Source organism: Onthophagus taurus, chromosome 7 (assembly GCF_036711975.1).
Source record: "Onthophagus taurus isolate NC chromosome 7, IU_Otau_3.0, whole genome shotgun sequence".
In the NCBI taxonomy this organism is placed as follows: Eukaryota; Metazoa; Arthropoda; class Insecta; order Coleoptera; family Scarabaeidae; genus Onthophagus; species Onthophagus taurus.
In genome coordinates this window covers 13,588,988-13,608,395 of record NC_091972.1, presented here as the reverse complement: position 1 = coordinate 13,608,395, position 19,408 = coordinate 13,588,988, and the positions used below count along the sequence as shown (strand labels likewise).

Sequence of the window (19,408 nt, the reverse complement as noted above, 5' to 3'; positions counted from 1 at the left end):
AACCCATGCAAATCTTCTTTAATCATTTACGAAGATAATTGATAATAGTTTGATATAAGTACCTATCATTATGTTCTTATTGATTATAAAATAGATATCTATTTTCTACGAAATGAAGAAAATCCCTGTATTGCTTTAATAGCAAGTTATTAAAACAATTACCAGAAAAAGAATTTACATTCAAGTAATCCATTGTTTCATTTTTTATAGAGGTAATAAATGATTACTATTGCGCATTTAAAATTTATTTCATCGAATCATTTTAGGCTCCTTGTTTTACTACCCTGTTCTATGTAGAGAAATGGAATGAGTTTAAATAATAATTAAAACGTTATGATGGCTTATAATAATAAAAATTAATATAAACATAAAGTACATGATACGATTTTCTCCTACTTGTCGTGAGAGATTCTAAATATTCTTTACTAAAATTAATTTTATATAAAATATATACCAATCAAGTTTCTAATTCGAAAAACATCAACATTATAAAAGCCATCAAATATTATCATTAAAGGATGATGCAAAATTTTTCTATAACATACATCTCTAAACTATATTTCCCATTATGATCCATGCTTTAATATTTCCTGAACATCTTTAAGCAATTTCCGTGGAACATGGCTATCATCCACCCCTAATAAATGATCAAAGTCATGGTATTTGTGTTAAAGTATGTGGATAGTATGCTGTTTCTAGGTTACGTGAAGTTTATGCGTGGTACAATGTGTGCTGCATTAAACAGTTGGTGATGGAGATGAAGAAATTGTTTGTTGAGAAGATTTTGATGCCATAAAAAAAGATGATAAAGGGCTCATTTGCTTCGTAGAGACCTTATTATCCATTACGGACTTGGTGCATATATAATTTTAGCAACTATATCACAATAGGTGTATTACAGCGTTGTCGGTCTTGCCATATAAGTTTGTGCATGGGTAAACTCAGGCATAATGAACGATAGTTTGGAAAGAAAAGTTGGAAGGAGATTAGATAAACCGAAACGATGAGAGAACAAGAAGGGTGGAACAGCCGATGTGTTATGGATTTTTTAAAGTGAAAGTCTTGAATAAGCTATAGTATTTCAGACATAATTTAAGGCGGTAAGTATGGATCTGGGGTGAATTAATAAGCATGCGGAATTTGTGTGGATATAATCTCGAACAACACTCCTCAAATCAGTACCTTCCCCACTCAAATCAATAGCCATCAATATTCTGGTTAAGTACGACACCTAAACCATATCACTAGCAACGTAGCAACAGTTTAAATCACGAATTTCGTACTAAAATCTGGACAAATAGATATAAACGTGAAAATGAAACGTTTCTTAATCTTATCCCAAGTACTCACAACCATAGGATTGTTGTGTTGAATTTTTCAAGTTTTCAAATCATTATAACTCTGGTTCTCTATTATAACATATACATGTAAGAACGATACGAGATAGAGAAGAAAAAGATTGAGAAAGATATTGGAAAGACAAAAAATAGGTTAGACAGAAAGAAGGATGACTGCCAATAAACTATAAAGGCGAAGGGAAGACATGAAAGAGAAAGACTGAAAACAAACTAGCAATGGAAGAAAACGGTTTAACGGAGACTGAAGAGACAAAAATGAAATTGATAATAAAAGAATTACTCCAAATTTAGAGTTTTGTTTAATATGTATTTTCTCATCCTCAACTAAAACTGGACAGAGGAAAACAGGATATGGATAGGAAAGAAAAGTTTGGTGGGAACAGAAGATGGACCTATAGGAAACTAACACTTTCAGACCGTCACGATTGCATGATTTTTTTATCAACTCTACATTTAAATTATCTTTTTTGTATTTTCCCTTCTTATTTCTGACAATTAAAATTAGAATAACAATAATAGATGTATATGCATTGTGGTTCATACTATAACCAACACTATTTATACAGAGATATCCAATCAATTTTTAGAGTGAAAATGGTGAAATTGTGGTGTTGGTAAGTACATTCTGAGAAAACCCCACTGCGTAATTCATTGTAAAACCGCGGTTTTATCACACATCTTATTAAACGAATTTATCTATATTTTTAGCCATCTATATCTAAGCCTCTATCATATCATTGATCATTTGGGTGTAAATAGGGCATGTATTCATATCAGTTTTTACTACACTATCCTTATAAAAACGATTTTATTGATTTTTGGATTGCAAGATGATCGATAGTAATGTGACCCCAATCTTGAAAAGTAATTTGAAACCTTTTTAAAGAATTCACTGTTTAAACTCTTACAATTACTCGTTATCAAATACCACTTTTCTCCTCGGTTTCAGTTTCGTCACAAAGTGATTTATTTTTAACTCAATGTTGCGCTAACCAATTCCGATAGATATAATGTGCATAGAAATTGTTATAATGCTTTTTGGAAATCCTGAAAAAAATTGTGTGGTTAAAATGCAAAGTAATTTTTCTCGCCTATTTTCTGCTTATAGGAGAGCTTGTAGTGCTCTATTTAAAAGAGGAGTCCATTCCTCTTTTACATTTGTCGTCTTTTCCTTCTATTTCTTTTTTATATGCAAAACAAGATTTCTCATTAATTTTTTTATTATTTTTGTTTTCATTTTTCAAAATCTTTACTCTTTGTGCTCTAGCATGCCCCAAAGATCTTAATATTTACGACCTTATACCACATAAATTGAGTAGAAAGCTGTTTTGTTATCTGTTTTCTTCGGATCTTTTTGTGTTTGAAGTTAAGTTGGAGTAGGTAATAACATAGTACTACTAGATTGATTTAGAAGGTTATATAAATGTTGTGGTTAGATTATGAAGAGGACCTCAAGAGATGAAAATTAACGAAATGGATTTTCCGAAAGATATTATAACTTAAAACTACTCCGTATTACAAAATGTAGGTATTTTACTACTTTTTTGATATGACAATAACAAATACTTACCTTTTGCGCAGTAGAATCGGTGAAAAAACAACTTTCTAAATTCGAAGTTAAAGTAACAAAAAGTTTATGCCAGAACAAGATAAAACGAAAACAAAATATTTTGCGTTCATATGACCGTTTAGGAAAGTTATCGCGTAACATGTTTATCTTGTTTCACATAAATCCAAAATATAGTTTTTTAAACTTTTCTTAATCATTCATTTCGTTACGGTTAGTTTACGGTTGTTTTTGTAGTTACTTTGATTGGGTAAGAAAAATATGTAAAAAAAAACAATAAGATATTTTTATAAATCGATTTATTGGCCAGGTAATGTAAACAGCAAAACTACATGTACAAAAAAATGTACAGTATATATAAGAATACAACTGTAATATAATAGTATGAATATAATATGTAAGGATTTACAAAAACAAAGTAGAGAAATAAAAAAGCAAATGTATTGCTAGTTACCGTTCCTTTCTCTGTACACATTTCCGTCATTTGAATTTAATTATTAATTCGATATCCGCCAGAACAAACGTGTATAGCCAACTATGATTATTTTTATTGCGACGAATTGTATTCTTGCATTTTGCATCCTCGACGGGTCTTTTGTTTTTTACATTACACCACAATAGTCAATATGATGATAATAATAATAGTCGTAATAATAATAATAGTAGTATACAATATAACAAAAACAATTTTTTTATACAATGAGCTTTACAATATTATGTACAATTGGGGCGCCGTGAAGAGGTGAAAGTTGAGCCTTTAAGAATCACGCCTGGCCGACCGGTCCATATACAATATACAGGGAGGACAACAACTATACGAAAATTTACACCTTTATACATTACGGTCCTAAGCAGTCGATTATGGAGGGGGTAATTACCAGGCGAAGGACTCAACTTTCAACGTCCAGGCAAACAATTTTTTTTTTCACCACATTTTTCGCTTTTTCCTTTTTGGGGGGTACAAAAATACACCAAATATGTCTATAACTCTACATTCATAATAATATTATTTTCACATTTCATACTGTATCAGGCCTCATAAAATTTTCAAAGTCGAAAACTGGTATTTATAATCGTATATATATCATATAGTAATAATAATAATATATAATTGCGGACAGTCCGATTTCTAATAATAATATATCATCATTATTATTATTATTAATTTTTTACTTTCATCAAAAAACGTTTATATTCTAACACATTGAAAGCACACATTTTTATTAATTTTTTGTATTAATTAATCTTTTTGTATAATTAATTTTTTAAACGCTATGTTTTCGAATAACATTCGTTTTTTTATTCTCTCTTTTTTTTAATACAAGAATATCGATGTTGTATAGGACTAAGACTAACGTTTTTATTTTCTGCGGCTTCGTTTAATTTGTTATTTGTGCATTGACTTTTCTTGTTTCGAAAAACAAACGGCACACATCCTTATTTAATAGTAATATGTACAATCGACGTTAAAATGCCCAATTGAACGTAAAAGAAAATCTTTAAGTACCTCTTGTCTTACTATAAAATTAATAGATAATAGAGAAAAAAAAACTTAACGTACAGACTGACTAATGTCGAATTAACTTAAAAAAGGGTCCGACCATTTTATTTCATTAATTGTGGATGGATTTTTAGAATTATAAACTTTTTATTATATATTTTTTTTTATTTTCTCATCCCGGACGAAAACAAATCGATATTGCTGTTGTTTAAATGTTTTCATTATCGCGTGATGGGCGTTCAGCTCGTTTGTTGTGGTGTCGGTGGTGTATGCATATGTGTTTGTGTGTATTATGTATGTGTGTGTTGTGAAACGAAAAGTAATTTCTTTTTTTGGTCATCGTCGAAAAGTTGATGAAATCACAGCCAGATTGTTTACTTACCCCAATTCGGAAACGGACGAGTAGTGGGGCAAAATTTTAATTTTTCCCTTTAAATTGTTTTCTCTTTTTGTTTTGTTTGTTTATCTCCTAGGCACTAAGAAACTGGTTGTATCCGGGACTCTCGACTAATAGTATAATATCCAACGTTATTTTTTTTCGCTTCTATTCATCCGTATAAAAAAATCTCCGTCTCGTTAACTATACACATATTTACGTACAAAATAAAACAAAAAACAAATGAGATCCTTTGAAGATACTTTTTTATCGTTAAGAACTATATGTATATATTTATATGAAATATCTTAAAGTTAATAAAAAGTTGAATATATTAACGACCGTCGCGTGTGGAAATAAAGGAAAAATCAGTCTTTAATGGATCTCGACAAGTCCGTGGATCAATTAGAGAACAGTTCCCTATCACTCCACACAGTTCCCGGTTCTCCAAAGGTCAAAAACTCAAAATTAAGGTGGGAATGGGGGATCTTGGTGAGGTCCAGGTCGTCCATGAGGAGGTCTGTGATGGAGTCCAGCTCCTCGAGCGGCGTCACCTCCTCCCTGAGGTATGACGTACATTGCATCGGATCCGTCGACGTGTCAATTAGGAAATCTTCGTTATAGAACGACGCACTTTCTGGCGAATCCGGAGTCTCGCAGGAAGGACTAGAGGGCACTTTCGCCACGTTAAAGCTCGGCTGTGCCATTGAAGCCGCCATGGTAACACTTGAGACGCTCGGAAGCTTTTGAGGTTGTTGCTGTGTTAACCTACTCTTCAACTTCGAATTCACGTCACTACTATTACTATTGCGTCTGACTGTTGTGCACCTCATTTCCGAGTTGTTATTTGTGTCATTTTTCGATGAGGATTTTGAGTTCTTTCTAGGTCTTTTTCCAATACCACCAGATTTCGATGCTGGTTTCGTCGTCTTTTTTCTCGGACGATATTTGTAGTCCGGGTATTCTCTTTGGTGAAGCTGACGAAGTCTGTCCGCTTCCTGTATGAACGGGAGGCGCTCTTCGTCTGTCAGAAGCTTCCAACGCTTCCCTAGTCTTTTGGAAATTTCTGCGTTGTGCATGTCGGGTTGTACTTCGCAGATCTTTCTTCTTTCCATTTGTGACCAAACCATAAACGCGTTCATCGGCCTTTTAATGTGGTTTGGGTTGTTCTTCTTAGTCTGTAACAACAGAAAAATTAAATAACCTTGGGAAATTTTATCGTGATCGGGTTTCGCTCTGATAGCGACTCTAAATATAGATATGAGACATTCAGTCTGCGCTGTGTAAGCGATAAAGTGATGTTTGATATTAATCCACCCACAACGTACTTTAAATCATTAAAACACACCTTAGTTGTTATGATTATGATAAAATGGTGAAGAAAGAAGGTTAAGTTTTTGCCTTCAAGATCCTTTTTAGTTAAAGAGATGTAGAAAGAGACTACTGATTAAGATTTGAATTGAAATTGAACATATTACTAAACGTGAGTTAAATTGGTTTCCGCGTCACGTTCGTTATCGGTAAAGGACATCGACCATATTCGGTTCGAAATGACCTTGCTATCAAATAATGACAGGTAAAGACCAGGAACCGATGTACGTATCGACTTTTAATAGTAATGGTTAAGGAAAAGGTTGATAAACTCTCGGTTTCGTGACGTTCGCGACCTTGAATTTTTCGCAATGCAAAGTCTGTTGCAGCAGTGGGGATATATCTCCGGAGGCGATCAATCTCCGTCACAATTTTCTCCTGAACGAAAGACGAGGAGAAGGAGGAGATGAAGGAATAGAGGAGATGTAGTGGAGGAGGAGGCGCCGTGAAAGAGAAAGAAGAAGACTCATAATAGGGTACGAGATGGGCTCGGAAACTGGTTCCACAATAAATCAAGTGAGCCGCAGTGGAACCGCTCCGTAACCCGATAGGCGGGTCATATGGTTCAGGGTCTATGGTACCCACTAGAACACCACTGTTGTAATTCCACACGAAATCAGCTTTCTTTAGATTTTATCTCCCGTATTGACTAATCGAGGTAATTGACTTGAGAAAAAAACCTCATTACTTAATCTATTCGAATTAACACACGTGTGCCCATTAAAAACTTTTACACATATATTTAACAAACAAAATTTAATAATCCTTAAGAATTTACGAAAACTACACGCGACTAACATTCAAAGTGTTTGTTTTTGAATCACCAAGTGCCACGTTAAATTGCTTCACGTGCGGTTGTTTTTCAATAAAAATTTGTTTTTACTCTTGATCGAAAATACTACGACTTACTTACATTTTCATACTACTGGTACTATTTATTTTTTCGTTCAACGTCATATCTTAGTTTTTTATAAACACGCAGTTTTCGTTAATCTTCTTCTATTTTTAAATTAACAACGATAAGGAACTTGTATAAACTATCCTTGAGCGTGTTTATTTCCGCATTATAACATTTATCAAAAATTTGTAACAAATCGAGAAATTTGTCATCCTGTTACAGCCACGTTCAAAATAAATACATTGAAATTTATCTATTATTCACCACTATAACGTTTGTTTTCTGTTACAAAATTATTTAAAATTTTATAGTTCATAAAAATTGTATGAAACATTATTTTTCGAATAACATAAAACTTTTTTATATCTAATTTGAAAATTTAAGTGTTAAAAGATTAAATAGAAAATTGTAAAATTTCTTATAAATTGAATTTTTAAATGACGAAAAATTAACAGCATTAAAATTATGTCTAATTAATTTGTTTTTTTTACGTGGAGAATTTGTTACATCACTTGAGTGGTGTTATTTTGATATTTACGTTATAAATTAGATTTAATTTTTTCTTTTCGCCTCGAAACGCGTTTTAATTCGATTAAATTAAGTTCCATTTTGTTTTGTTTTTAATGATTTTTTTGAAATTACCACTAAGATCTTTTTTTATAATTCTTAATAAAATCTAAGTAAACGTCTAAATTTTTAATTTCCACAGCAAAAGTGCAGCCAGTCGTAAAACAAGATGTATAAACCACAAGAATTGCGAAAACTAAATTAGTTGTTTCACTTCTGGATTTCGTAAAAGTCGCGTTGGGCAACGCGGTTAACTCTTCCGGTTAGTTTAGTTGATTTTTCGCGATTTTCACCGGCAATAGACCGTTAGAAGCTGATGAGTAAGCTGTTAAGACCTTGAATTTCATTTTCAGCAGCTGATTGCTGTCATTCGTCTTTAATAATAATTTAATCACTCAAGGATCACTTAATTTTAATTATCACTTCTATTTCATTTTATAGACCTCACTTGTTTAAGCTTTTGCTTACGAATTTGTTTTTTTTTCAGTGTTTAATGTGGGGTGGTGGGTGGGTTGAATTTTTTTTCTTAAATAAATTCAACCTACCTGAGTAGCATCAGAGTAGGGTGTTGCTGAATTTTGGTCCACTAGTTGAGAACCGAAGATCGGTCCTCTACTGTTGGAAGAAGCTGTAGATGATGTACTACCAGCGATGGGGCTGTCTGAACGTTCAGACTCCATGCCCTGTTGCGGAACCATATTACTATTTTAAATTTTAATTAAAAAAATAAAATTATTAAAATCCGCACGGATCACTATTTTATAAATAATCGTTTTGGCTTTTCGGTTTCGATTTAATTCAGATGCAAACCGAAAATTCACAAACTAACGTCTATATATCGCGGTTGAAAAATTTTTCTAAGTTCAATTTTGAAGCAAACTGTGTTTGCTCTTAAACATTTTGCTTCTATCTCGCACGGCGCGTCGAGCAATACTAAACTCTCTCGTTGCGATACGTTAGATGTCTACAGCCGGGCTACAGCTGTTTCCCCCCACCATCCCCACCACGTGCGCGATGCCTGGTTCCAACTTGAAAATCTCTTCGCAATTCCTAAGTATCAAAACACAAACTTGGTTTCTTCGGGAAATTGAAAATTTTCGAAATTTTCCAAAATTTTTCATTTTCTCCACGAATCAAGCGATTTTAAAAATTTGCTTTTTTTCATTCCCAATTAAAAACCTCGCCTCCCAATTCATTTTCCAACGGAAAATATTGAAATCCAATCATTTTTGGCACAACTTTTATTTCAGGAAAAAATCATGGCGAAAAAAATAATTTTTAATTTTTTATGTATTCACGATCGGTTCTCGCAGAGATACTGGACTGAAATGATCCCCACCACTACACTGTTTTAGTTCAGTGTTCGACCTCGGTGATGGCAGCACCTGTTAGGGACTATCTCACACTCTATTCCGATGTTATTATATCGATTCAGATTACTATTTAATTTAATTAACGAAATTAATTAATATCTACATATATGCTATTTGTATAAACCCATTATTATCGACAATTATCTTTTAAACTGATCACTTATTTCGTGTGTTTATGGTGTTTATCCATTAAAAAAAAGTGGTCTACACTCAACTTTCTTGCATTTTTGACACTAATAACATTCACAAAAATCTGTTGACAAAATCTGTCTTGCGTATGCTGATGAGGTGGATATGATATCGAGATCAGTAAGGAAAAGTAAAGAGACGTGTCAACAAAGTAAAAACAAAGTTTATGGCAGTTACGGATAATTGGAAACCATAATTTTGAGAGTGTCGCAGTATTTCAGTATCTGGGAACATCAGTTATTGTAGATAATAATATGACCACAAAAATTAAGAAACGCATCTTATGTACGAACAAATGTTATTTCGGCATGTCCAAGTACCTATGGAACAATAACGTTTCCTTTTGGTATACAGTGTGCCCCCGGATTGTGTCCCCGTATGGTATAATTGACGATAAATTTTTGAATTCAAATTCCATCTTTTGTAATTAAAGTCTGGATGTCATAAAGCGAAATATAACCAAGTTTTACGTCAAATGTCCTCAAAGTACCAAAGTTAACGTAAGAAGTTTGTTAACCGTTGCAGGTAAAGTGGTCTTTCTGAGCAATGTACAACAAAAGTTGATTAAGATAAAATGTTTGTTATGTTAAATTATAACGATATGCCGAATTTTATTAATTTAGCATATAAAAGAAAAAATGAGTTTTTTCTTGAAAATTTTTTTTAATATTCCGTTTTACAATAAAGACAGAGAAATCTGAGTGAACTAACAATTAACATTTGATAGCTTAGCTTTAGCCTATTGTCAAATATTAATTGATCATGTTTACATTACAACATAAAATACTTATAGTGAAGTGCTATGGATTGGAATATTAGTTACAATGCAGTTTTAAGGCAATTTGAGGAAAAATTTGGATTTTTAGTAGTTAAAAAAAACAATTAAGAGAGTTGTTAAAAAATTTTCGGAAACGGGCAATGTGGAAAATAAAAGGAAGGAAAAAAAACTTTTAGATGTTGTTATATACAAAATTTTGAAAGACAGAACTTTTTTAAAAAACAATATTTTCTGACGAAGTTCGTCACTAATAGAATGGTTACATCACGACATTGTCGTATTCCTGGTGTTTCGTGGGACGGTGTTATTGGACCTTACTTTATAAACGGCAATTTGAATCAACAACGATATTTGGAAATACTAGAAAATTGTTTATTTAATTATCTTCACGGCGTGCTTTTAGAAAAACGCAATAAATTATATTTTCAACAAGATAGTTGCGGCCCACATTCGACCATTTTAATTAGAAATTATTTAAATACGTTATTTGGAAAAAAATGGATTGGTAGATATGGTCCGCAACCATGGCCGCCAAGAAGTCCGGATTTATCTATTATGGGTTTTTATTTCTGGGGTTATTTAAAACAAAAAATTGAAACTGTGATAAGAGAAATTCCGTTGGACCATATTAGAAAAAGTTATAAACAATATCGGAAAAGGGCTGAATTATGTGTTAGTGTTGGTGGAGGTATCATTGCATAAGCTTTTATGTTAATTTAGTTTAGATCGAAAATGTTTTATTAATCTTATGATTTAAAAATCTGCATTTTGCTTTTATATCCTAAATTAATAAAATTCGACATATCGCTATAATTTAACATAACAAACATTTTATCTTAATCAACTTTTGTTGTACATTGCACAGAAAGACCACTTCACCTGCAACGGTTAACAAACTTCTTGCGTTAACTTTGGTATTTTGAGGACATTTGACGTAAAACTTAGTTATATTTCGTTTTATGACAACCAGACTTTAATTGAAAACATGGAATTTGAATTCAAAAATGTATCGTCAATTATACCTTACGGGGACACACTGTATAGTTCCTTAGCGTGGATCCTAACAAAAAAAGATGAATCTATACTAGCCACATTCGAAGAAAAGTTACAATGTGGGGTACAACTTTGAACTATATAATGCCTATGGATCAAGTGGAAACATATATGACAACTATAAAGGTGGGCAGAGTGATTGAGATGGACAGGTCATGTGGTAAAAAGTAGCGACGATAACCAAGCAAAAAAGATATTTATGCAGAACCTGAAGGACTCCAAGAAGATGCAAGAAGGAGCAAGGAACAGGAAGGAATGGAAATTGATATGACTAATGATGATGATGACGAACCTAGACTAAACTCACATTTTTATATGACACTGATATACTGACAACATTTACAAAACATCCATCGATGATTATCAAATATTGAATTTAATAAACTGCAGCAATGTGAACATTACTTGGTTTAAACTTTTAGGCAAAGCACCCCCGGCTACAAATTTGATTGAAATTTACATAATTAAGTTAAATAAAGTTCATAATGCAGTATAAAATCATAATCCATAATCATTTTTAACAAATCGCTCCGATGTGGCATGAATAATAATCGTGCCATGCTACTTATGTTATAAATTCGTTCTAGTACGATACGTTCTGCGGATATGTGATATGCAACATTTCTACCAACCTAGCACGATGACATAAGATGGTAACCACTTCCTTTAATGAATAATCGAAATTTTAAAATCAGTCAAAATCCTTCCATTGTGAAATTGATAGTGACTGCCACTTATAATATCAGGGGTATCAATGTATGTCACTTGGTTCTATATGGAATAGCACTGACAGCAGCTTTCAACGGGGACATCCTGCTGAAACATGAGTAGCATGACCTCAGGGAAAGAAGCAATCTTCTGGCCAACAGCAATCTGTATAAAGCGGCAACTATAACTTTGAAGATGGGCCTAATTTTGCTTCCTTTATACATTACAGACATTTTCTCATGTAACTTTGAGTAAAAATACAAGAAACATTACCACCTATCACATTCACAAATGTTGCACTAAATATAGAATTAGGTATAATTCATCCTTAAGGCTACAAGTTAAAAAAAAATTGTTGCAATATAGCAGTTTTATGCAATACAGCTCTCAATAGCCTCTTCTTAAGGACTGTAGCAGCAATTTCATCATCCGTTAAAAACTCAAAAGTTACCATCTTCTCATCACAGTGTTAGATTTATTTCGATATCAATACAATTTTTAGAAATAAACTTTGTAAATGGTGTGCTCCATCCAACATTTCTGCTTCATTATTAACATATATTAGACGGTTAGAGACGTTTCGGGATTTTCAGTCAACAACTTTGTTACTCTTAATCACAATGAACTTGACTGAATGAAGTTGACTGAAGATGGGAGTTGACCCCGAAACGTCTCTAACCGTTTAATATAGAACATTTACAGAGAAAAAAGTGGTCTTTTTTAAACCTTTTATGTAACAACACCTCTAGTTTAATTTATCGTTTTATAGTATACTATGTTTTATGCCACTATCCTGTGGTCAATCGTATCTAATCTTGATATTTGAGGCACAATTTATATCCTGGAAGGATTATTTGGTATTTGGCTGCGGGGTAACACAACTGGGGAGAATTGCACCAGTTATTGAGACTTTGAAACTTACATGTGGCAATACGTCCCGATGAAATTGCCGCAAATTGCAATTTGTAACAAGAGATGGCAAATTATAATTTGAACACCTCATAGCATTTGACGGTTTAGTTTATTCATGACTTGGAAGAACAGTATTACTCTAGTTCATAACTGAATTACTATGTTTTAACAAATATTTTTAACTTGTTGACAACTTCAGTTGGAGAAATAAGTTTTACAAGTTGCAAGAGAATACTTCATTTCTTTTCAGGTGTGAGAACCTATAGATAGACGATTAAAGAAAAACAACATTGTAACTAACTAAACTAGAACTAGAACTAGATATGTCGTATAAAGATACCCGAAAGAAAGTGAGAATACGGATAAGTAAAATCCGAGTAATCTCCATCCGAAGAGTAATGTTAAGCGGAGAATCACAAAAACGAGCGGAAGATTCGATGAAAGATTCCCCATTCTATAACGAACGCGGTAATTAGCAAATAGTCATTAGCAATTAATTAATTAATAATTACTTCCTTATGTATATTTTGCGAACTTTCTATTGATCCTGTCACTAACTGCATCACTACAGTTTAAGAAGGTTGCAACATTGCATCCGAAACGTTTAAAACTATTTTTATAGACTCACTGCTAAACTTTCAAGTTTCTAGTTTTATTATGTAATTACACAAAATGTCCACTATTTCTATCTATAAAAACATCAAAAACGGAGATCACCTAATACTTTGATAACAATTGCGTTTATTTAATTATAAATCTCTAAATATATGGTTGTGATTAATTTTTTTTAATCTTCGAATTGAAACGAGATTTTCTAAATTGGATTTCACCTTGATAAAATAGATAAACATCTCTATATATCCTAAAAAATCATAATAATTCGAAGAAATGACTTTTTGAGGAAATTATTGTAAATTAACCCATCTATATTTCGCCTTATTGCAAATTGTTATAAATTTTAAGGATACAAATCTTACGAACGATTTAAGACATCATAATGAAATAAGGAACGTTTTAAAGCAATTTTAATAAAGATTTAATGAGTCATAAATAATTGTTTCGTTGACACAATTTTTTAAACTCAACTCTGCGCAATTTATTGTAATATATTTTAGGAACAAACATTTTAAAAATCATATCTTGTCATTTTGCACTTATCAAAAATTATACAAAAAATTTTCAGATTTTTAAAGAAGACAAAAATCGTTTTTAAAATTGACTTGGTTATTTCAAAAAAAATAATAAACTGAATAAAATAAAGAACTAAAATAATTGTTGTTTGAAAAAATAATAATTTTATAAATAAAAGCAGAGTTCGTGTTTAATATTATAATGATGATCACTATTATATCACGTACCTGGGTCCAAGGATCGTGTTGTTTTTATAGACTAGTTGGAACACGTTCGAGTCGATAAAAGGATAACATAGTCCGCTTGTTGTCTCAACGATATCTGTAATCGCTACGTAAACACACACATTATGCAAATATACACGAGCTACTTTTTCTTTTCGTGTGTTAACGGCATAATCGGATATATCGAAAATAAGAATAAAGTATTAATGTTAAAAGAAAGTGGCGTTGGTTATTTTAACCTGATGTGCCCTACAAAAACAAAACGTAATTATGGGAAAAAGGAAAAGGAAAGTTTGGATAAAAATGTTCTTCAGGTTTCAGCTTTTTAAAATCACTAAAAGAACTTTTAAAAACATAATTAACTAATCTCGGCAGTCCTGGTTGCTCGTTGTTTTAAGGGAACTTTTAACTACATATATAATAACATTAAAAAGGGCCAATTTCGAACCAACCCTAGGTACTGTAAAAGTTTTCAAGACAAAACGGGAGAATTGAATATATACCTATTCCCACAGTGCCTTAACTAATTAACGATCCCGCTTTGTTTCCCTGTCCTTATTCAATTTCGCCATTCTCGCATTTATTGCATCGCGAAGCTAACAAACGCGGCCACTGCTCCTTATTTTTTTTTATGATACCGATATTTGGTGAATCACGTCAAACTATTACGTGGTTTATTTTTAACTAGTCGACATGTTTATTGCTTATCTATTAAGAATAAGTATTTTATTTTTCATCACGTAGACTAAATCCAATACAAAATACATTTTTTTTATAAAATCGTAAAAGTTGTTTGGACAGATTAATTTATTCGATCGAGAGATGTATTTCAACAAGGTTAAACATGTTAATCGCCTTTTCAGCAGCTTACTCATGCAGAAAGGATTTAAAAGAATTAAAATCGAAGAATTTTCGGATTAATACAAATGAAAAATAATATTTTCGTCTCTCGTTAATAATTATATTGAAATTAAATTGTGATTTTTAAATTCGTGAATTAGTTTAGAACTCACGTTCAAATTACAGTGAAATCTCGATATAATGGATCTCTATTGAACGAACTTCGGATATAATGGATTGAATTATTTATTGAACTAGGTATAGTGTTAGTTCTAATGCTAGTGTTATTTCTAGTTTTAGTTGTTATTCAGCGTTAAATTGTTGCATATTTTTCATTGAGCTAAAACTAAAACTAACACTAGACCTAGAAAGTTTCGGGTTAAGCAGTGCGTCTTCAGAAATTAACTTTTATTATTGATAAGTAGATAATCAAAGTTAATTGCTTAGTTTTATAAATATTTTGTAGGCAACACATTTAACACGAACTAAAATTTCATCGTTTTATTATGGTTTGTTTACTTTTGAAGGTCTGTATTTAGTTAATCATCGAATGTTATTATTATTTAAAACACATGACCTAATCTCCATTTAAAATAGGACGCGGACGCGTGCGTCTTGATAAAACAAAATGTTTCCAAGAACCACCGCTTACCTTTTGTCACTAAATAAACACGTTTATGATTCATAACATCTCAAAATTACGGTTGTGAACCTTGGAAAGAGTTTTTTGTTATCTCTTTAAAGCAAAGTTAACTCACCAGCAATTCCACTTAATTAGATAATAATTATTTCGAATGCTAACAAAAAGTTAATTTATAGGTTTGAAAAGTCTAAATCGAAAAAATAAGTATTCAAACGTTGTATATAACGTCTTAATTTAAATATCATTTCCGACCACAATCAAATTCATGGAATACCTGTCTGGACAAAATAACAGGAAGGTCTCCCAATGCCTGAAGATGCAATGACCGTCCGGGAAAATAACCATCATCGCGTTCCCATTACGTAATTGTTGTCTCTTCGACAATTGATTTCGTCTCCTACAAAGGACCCTGTTTGCCTCCACAATGCGCTTTTACCTACACTGCTACTTCTCGGGAATTTAATAGCTTTCTGGATACTTGTCGTTCTCAACTCCGGCTGCTATTACAGTTGCAGAAAATGCCTACGTTACGATTAAATTACATTCAAAGAATTATTTTAATATAATACTAAAACGATTTATTATGTTTTAAGTACAAATAAAATTAAGTGTTGTAGTTAAAATGTAAAATGATAAGATAAATTAATTTTAAAAGCTGAGTTGGCGGACCGGTTGAAGTGTCCAACGGAAGCGGATGTGGTCAGAAGAGTGACAGGTGCGAGTGCACCCACAAGCAGGCAAAACGAATTAAATGCCCTAAGCGACCAAACTGCATATTTCCCCCCAAGGAAAAGTATTACCAGATCCATTTATCATCATACCCAAGCCTCCGGAACGCATAATTAAAGTAATCAACTCGTAATATTTCACAAACCAACAACAAACACGTTCCAGTGTTATAATACATTCTCTTGAACATATACAACAATATGAACACGTAATGTACTTTATATCTTTCGATACGTCGAGGTCATAATTAAACCAAATAATTAAACGAAGGGGGGCTATTTAGTTCGCAACGATCGCAAGAGCGCGCGCTAATTGCACGTTTCGGGACGTTTTTAAAACGACGACGGTTCCGCAGAGTTGTTACGAGAATTTTATTTGTTTATTGTTGTGCGACCGGTCCGCATGTATTTACAGTTTCCTGTAATTTCAACGCTATCTTTCGACTTGGTGCTTTTGTTCGGGTGCTTTACGAGCACCAGACTCGCTTGTCATTAACATATTGGGCGGATCTTTTTTTATTATTGTTATTTAAAGTTCGCAGCCGTATACCGTAAAAATTGTTCTGCTAGATTTTTATCAAAACAATACTTGCTGGTTCTATAAATCATTACGTAAAAGTGTAAAACTACAAGTTTACACAACTTCTGGTTGTATGATACTAAAGTGTACATTATCTTACGTGTTTTGTCCAAAGAAGTTGTACTGCTCTTAGATATAAGAACTTAGAAAGGTTGAAAATGAGAAAGACAGAATAGGTAGCACATAATTACGCAAGAAAAACTTTTAGTAAAGAGATTTAAAGGAACACTGTACGTGATGTCAATTTAGCATGTTCAAGAAACATAGAGAAAGCAAAGAAGCTGTAACATTAAAGGTTATAGAAAGGCGCAAAAAAAGGAAAGGAAATAATGCGAACGAAGGTAGAAGGAAAAACGTTAGAAATATATAATATGGTGTCATATAACGGAAAAATGAATCTCTTATAAGCAAGTAAGGAATTGTTAAGAATACAGATTATGAAGCTAGTTAACGAGAATGAAACTAAACTACTGTTGTTTAATAATAATTAACGTTGAAAGAGCATGAAAAAAACCAGAAAGAAAAGAAAGAATGTAAAACAAACAAAATCAGAAAGAAAAAGAAATGCAGAAATACATTACAATCTAACTTCTTCCTGGAGAGGAAGCAAGTCCAACAAATGTAGCTAAGAATAATGCCAACAAACTTGAAGATGTCAGAATTGCCAGCAAGTAGAAAAAGGTGGGATTTACAATAAGGAAAAAGACGTAATCTGAATAGAGGCAAAGAAGAAACTTGAATAAAGAGAAAGAATGAGTGTGAATAAAGAAGGCTAAAAATCGTGATGAAATCCGTAATATAAAAGGGATGAATTTCTCCATATTTCTCAAATACGATTCCGATACCTTCATTTTTTACGGTTTATATTGTTTTTCGTCTTTGTTAATTTTTTCTTTTTTCCTATATTAGGTACTGAAGATGAAACAATAGTTTCAAAACATGTTTACTATTTGAATTAAATTAAACTTATTAGAATTTCACAAAAAAAGTTCTCCTTTTTCCTTTGAAATCAGTAATCTTTTTGGGGCTTGAAAGATGGCAAAAAAATAAAAAGAAAGTTCAACTATGGTAAAGTCAAAAAGAAGGAACCTAAAAACTAAAAACATATCCAGAGTTAGAAAAATTTTAGTTAAAGAGAATATGCCAGAAACAAACTAAACATACAAAATCATACCCACAACTAGAAAGATATCAGTTAAAGTGAAAGAAGTTCGAACGAAGTCAGAAGAAAAACCACAATCTGTAACAATAAAACAAAATTTTTGAAAAGCTAGATAGAACCTGGAAATCGTTAAGAGTTAGAATGCCGAACGAAGCCAAAAACATGAAGCTAAGTAGATCTTCAAAAATCTAGAAGATTCCAGAATAGCTAGTAAGAAGGAAAAGGTAGGATTAAGAATAACAAGGAAGAAAGAGCCTTAAAAAAGATAGCTAAAAAGTTGCAGAAATCAGACACTTTCTAAGAGCTAGAAAGATGTCAAAAATAATAGAAAAAATATTGATGCATCTAAAAACGCACTCAGTGCTAAAAAATGCTAGTTAGAAAGAATAAGCAAGAAATAACTAAAAACAGAAAAGCACTAAGTGCAGAAAGATACTTTTTAAAGAGAAATTAAAAAAAAACATTTCAGAAGAAGCTATGTAGAGAAAATAAAAAGAACCCAGAAGCAAGGAAGGAATTAGCAAAAATACTGAAAGAAGAAAGGAGTTCCTAACAGCGAAAAAAAATTTTGAAAAAGCTAAAAACGTGGTTTTCTAGTTTTCGTCAAATCGCAGATTTTTTAAAATTTGATTAAAAATTTGGTATAACCTGACCTGAAACGTTACAAATCCCAAAAAGTTTCTTTTCTTTAATCATAACTTTTTTTTTAACCAGACTTGATAATCGTTAAATTAAATTGACGATTTTTAAAACTTTATTGAAATTCCAGAGATCGCTCTAGAAACTTTTAACTTGGTGTATTTCAGCCTCAAACTTTTAACCGCGAAAATTTGAAAGAAAAATTAAGTGAAAACATTTTTCATTCTTAATCATACGTTTAACACACTTTGAATTATGCCCGTTTCACATTACTCTAGTCCAGTAATCCAGCGAGTCAATCCAATCCAGTGCTGGACTGAATTATATCGTTCATATTATTCCAGTCCAGTAATCCAACGAGTCAATCCAGTATAGTGCTGGGCTAGATCATATCATTTACATTATTCCAGTAATCCAAAAGATATGATTTCAAGATAGGAGTTCAAAAATTTGTTTTAAAACTGCTCAATTACTACTGTTAGAAGAAGTAGGTGATGTAGTGGAAGAATAACAATACGTGTTCACTGTTCAACGTATCCAGTACTGGATTAGCCGTCTACACTATTCCAGTGGTGCTGGAATGGGCGAGCTGGAATGAAAAAGTAACAATTCAATCCAGTCACTGGACTAGATAGCTCACTGGAATGAGTGCATTAAATTGGCAACTTTTAGAATTTTATTGAAATACAAGTGATAGCTCTGGAAACTTTTACTTTGGTATAACCTAACAATAAAAATTCTTTTATAACCTCTAAAAGTTTCGTTTCTTAAACCATAAAATGTTTTGAAGAAAGCAATTATTTACTTTAA

The 19,408-nt window shown here is 32.1% G+C and overlaps 1 protein-coding gene across 1 annotated transcript; it reads right to left on the bottom strand.

The window, feature by feature from the left end:
- Nucleotides 1–5,051: 5,051 nt before the first annotated feature.
- On the bottom strand, nt 5,052–8,567 carry LOC111419629 (putative transcription factor SOX-14). The gene is made up of 2 exons (XM_023052462.2): nt 8,184–8,567; nt 5,052–5,980 (listed from the first exon to the last, which is right to left on the bottom strand). The coding sequence occupies exons 1-2, from the start codon at nt 8,334–8,336 to the stop codon at nt 5,204–5,206; spliced, it is 930 nt and encodes a 309-aa protein (XP_022908230.1). The 5' UTR covers nt 8,337–8,567; the 3' UTR covers nt 5,052–5,203.
- Nucleotides 8,568–19,408: the final 10,841 nt, after the last annotated feature.

Coding starts and splice junctions, on each gene's coding strand:
- LOC111419629 (XM_023052462.2), bottom strand. CDS start 8,336: ATGGTTCCGCAACAGGGCATGGAGTCTGAACGTTCAGACAGCCCCATC. Junction 5,981..8,183: donor CCTACTCTGATGCTACTCAG/GTAGGTTGAATT, acceptor CTGTTGTTACAG/ACTAAGAAGAACAACCCAAA.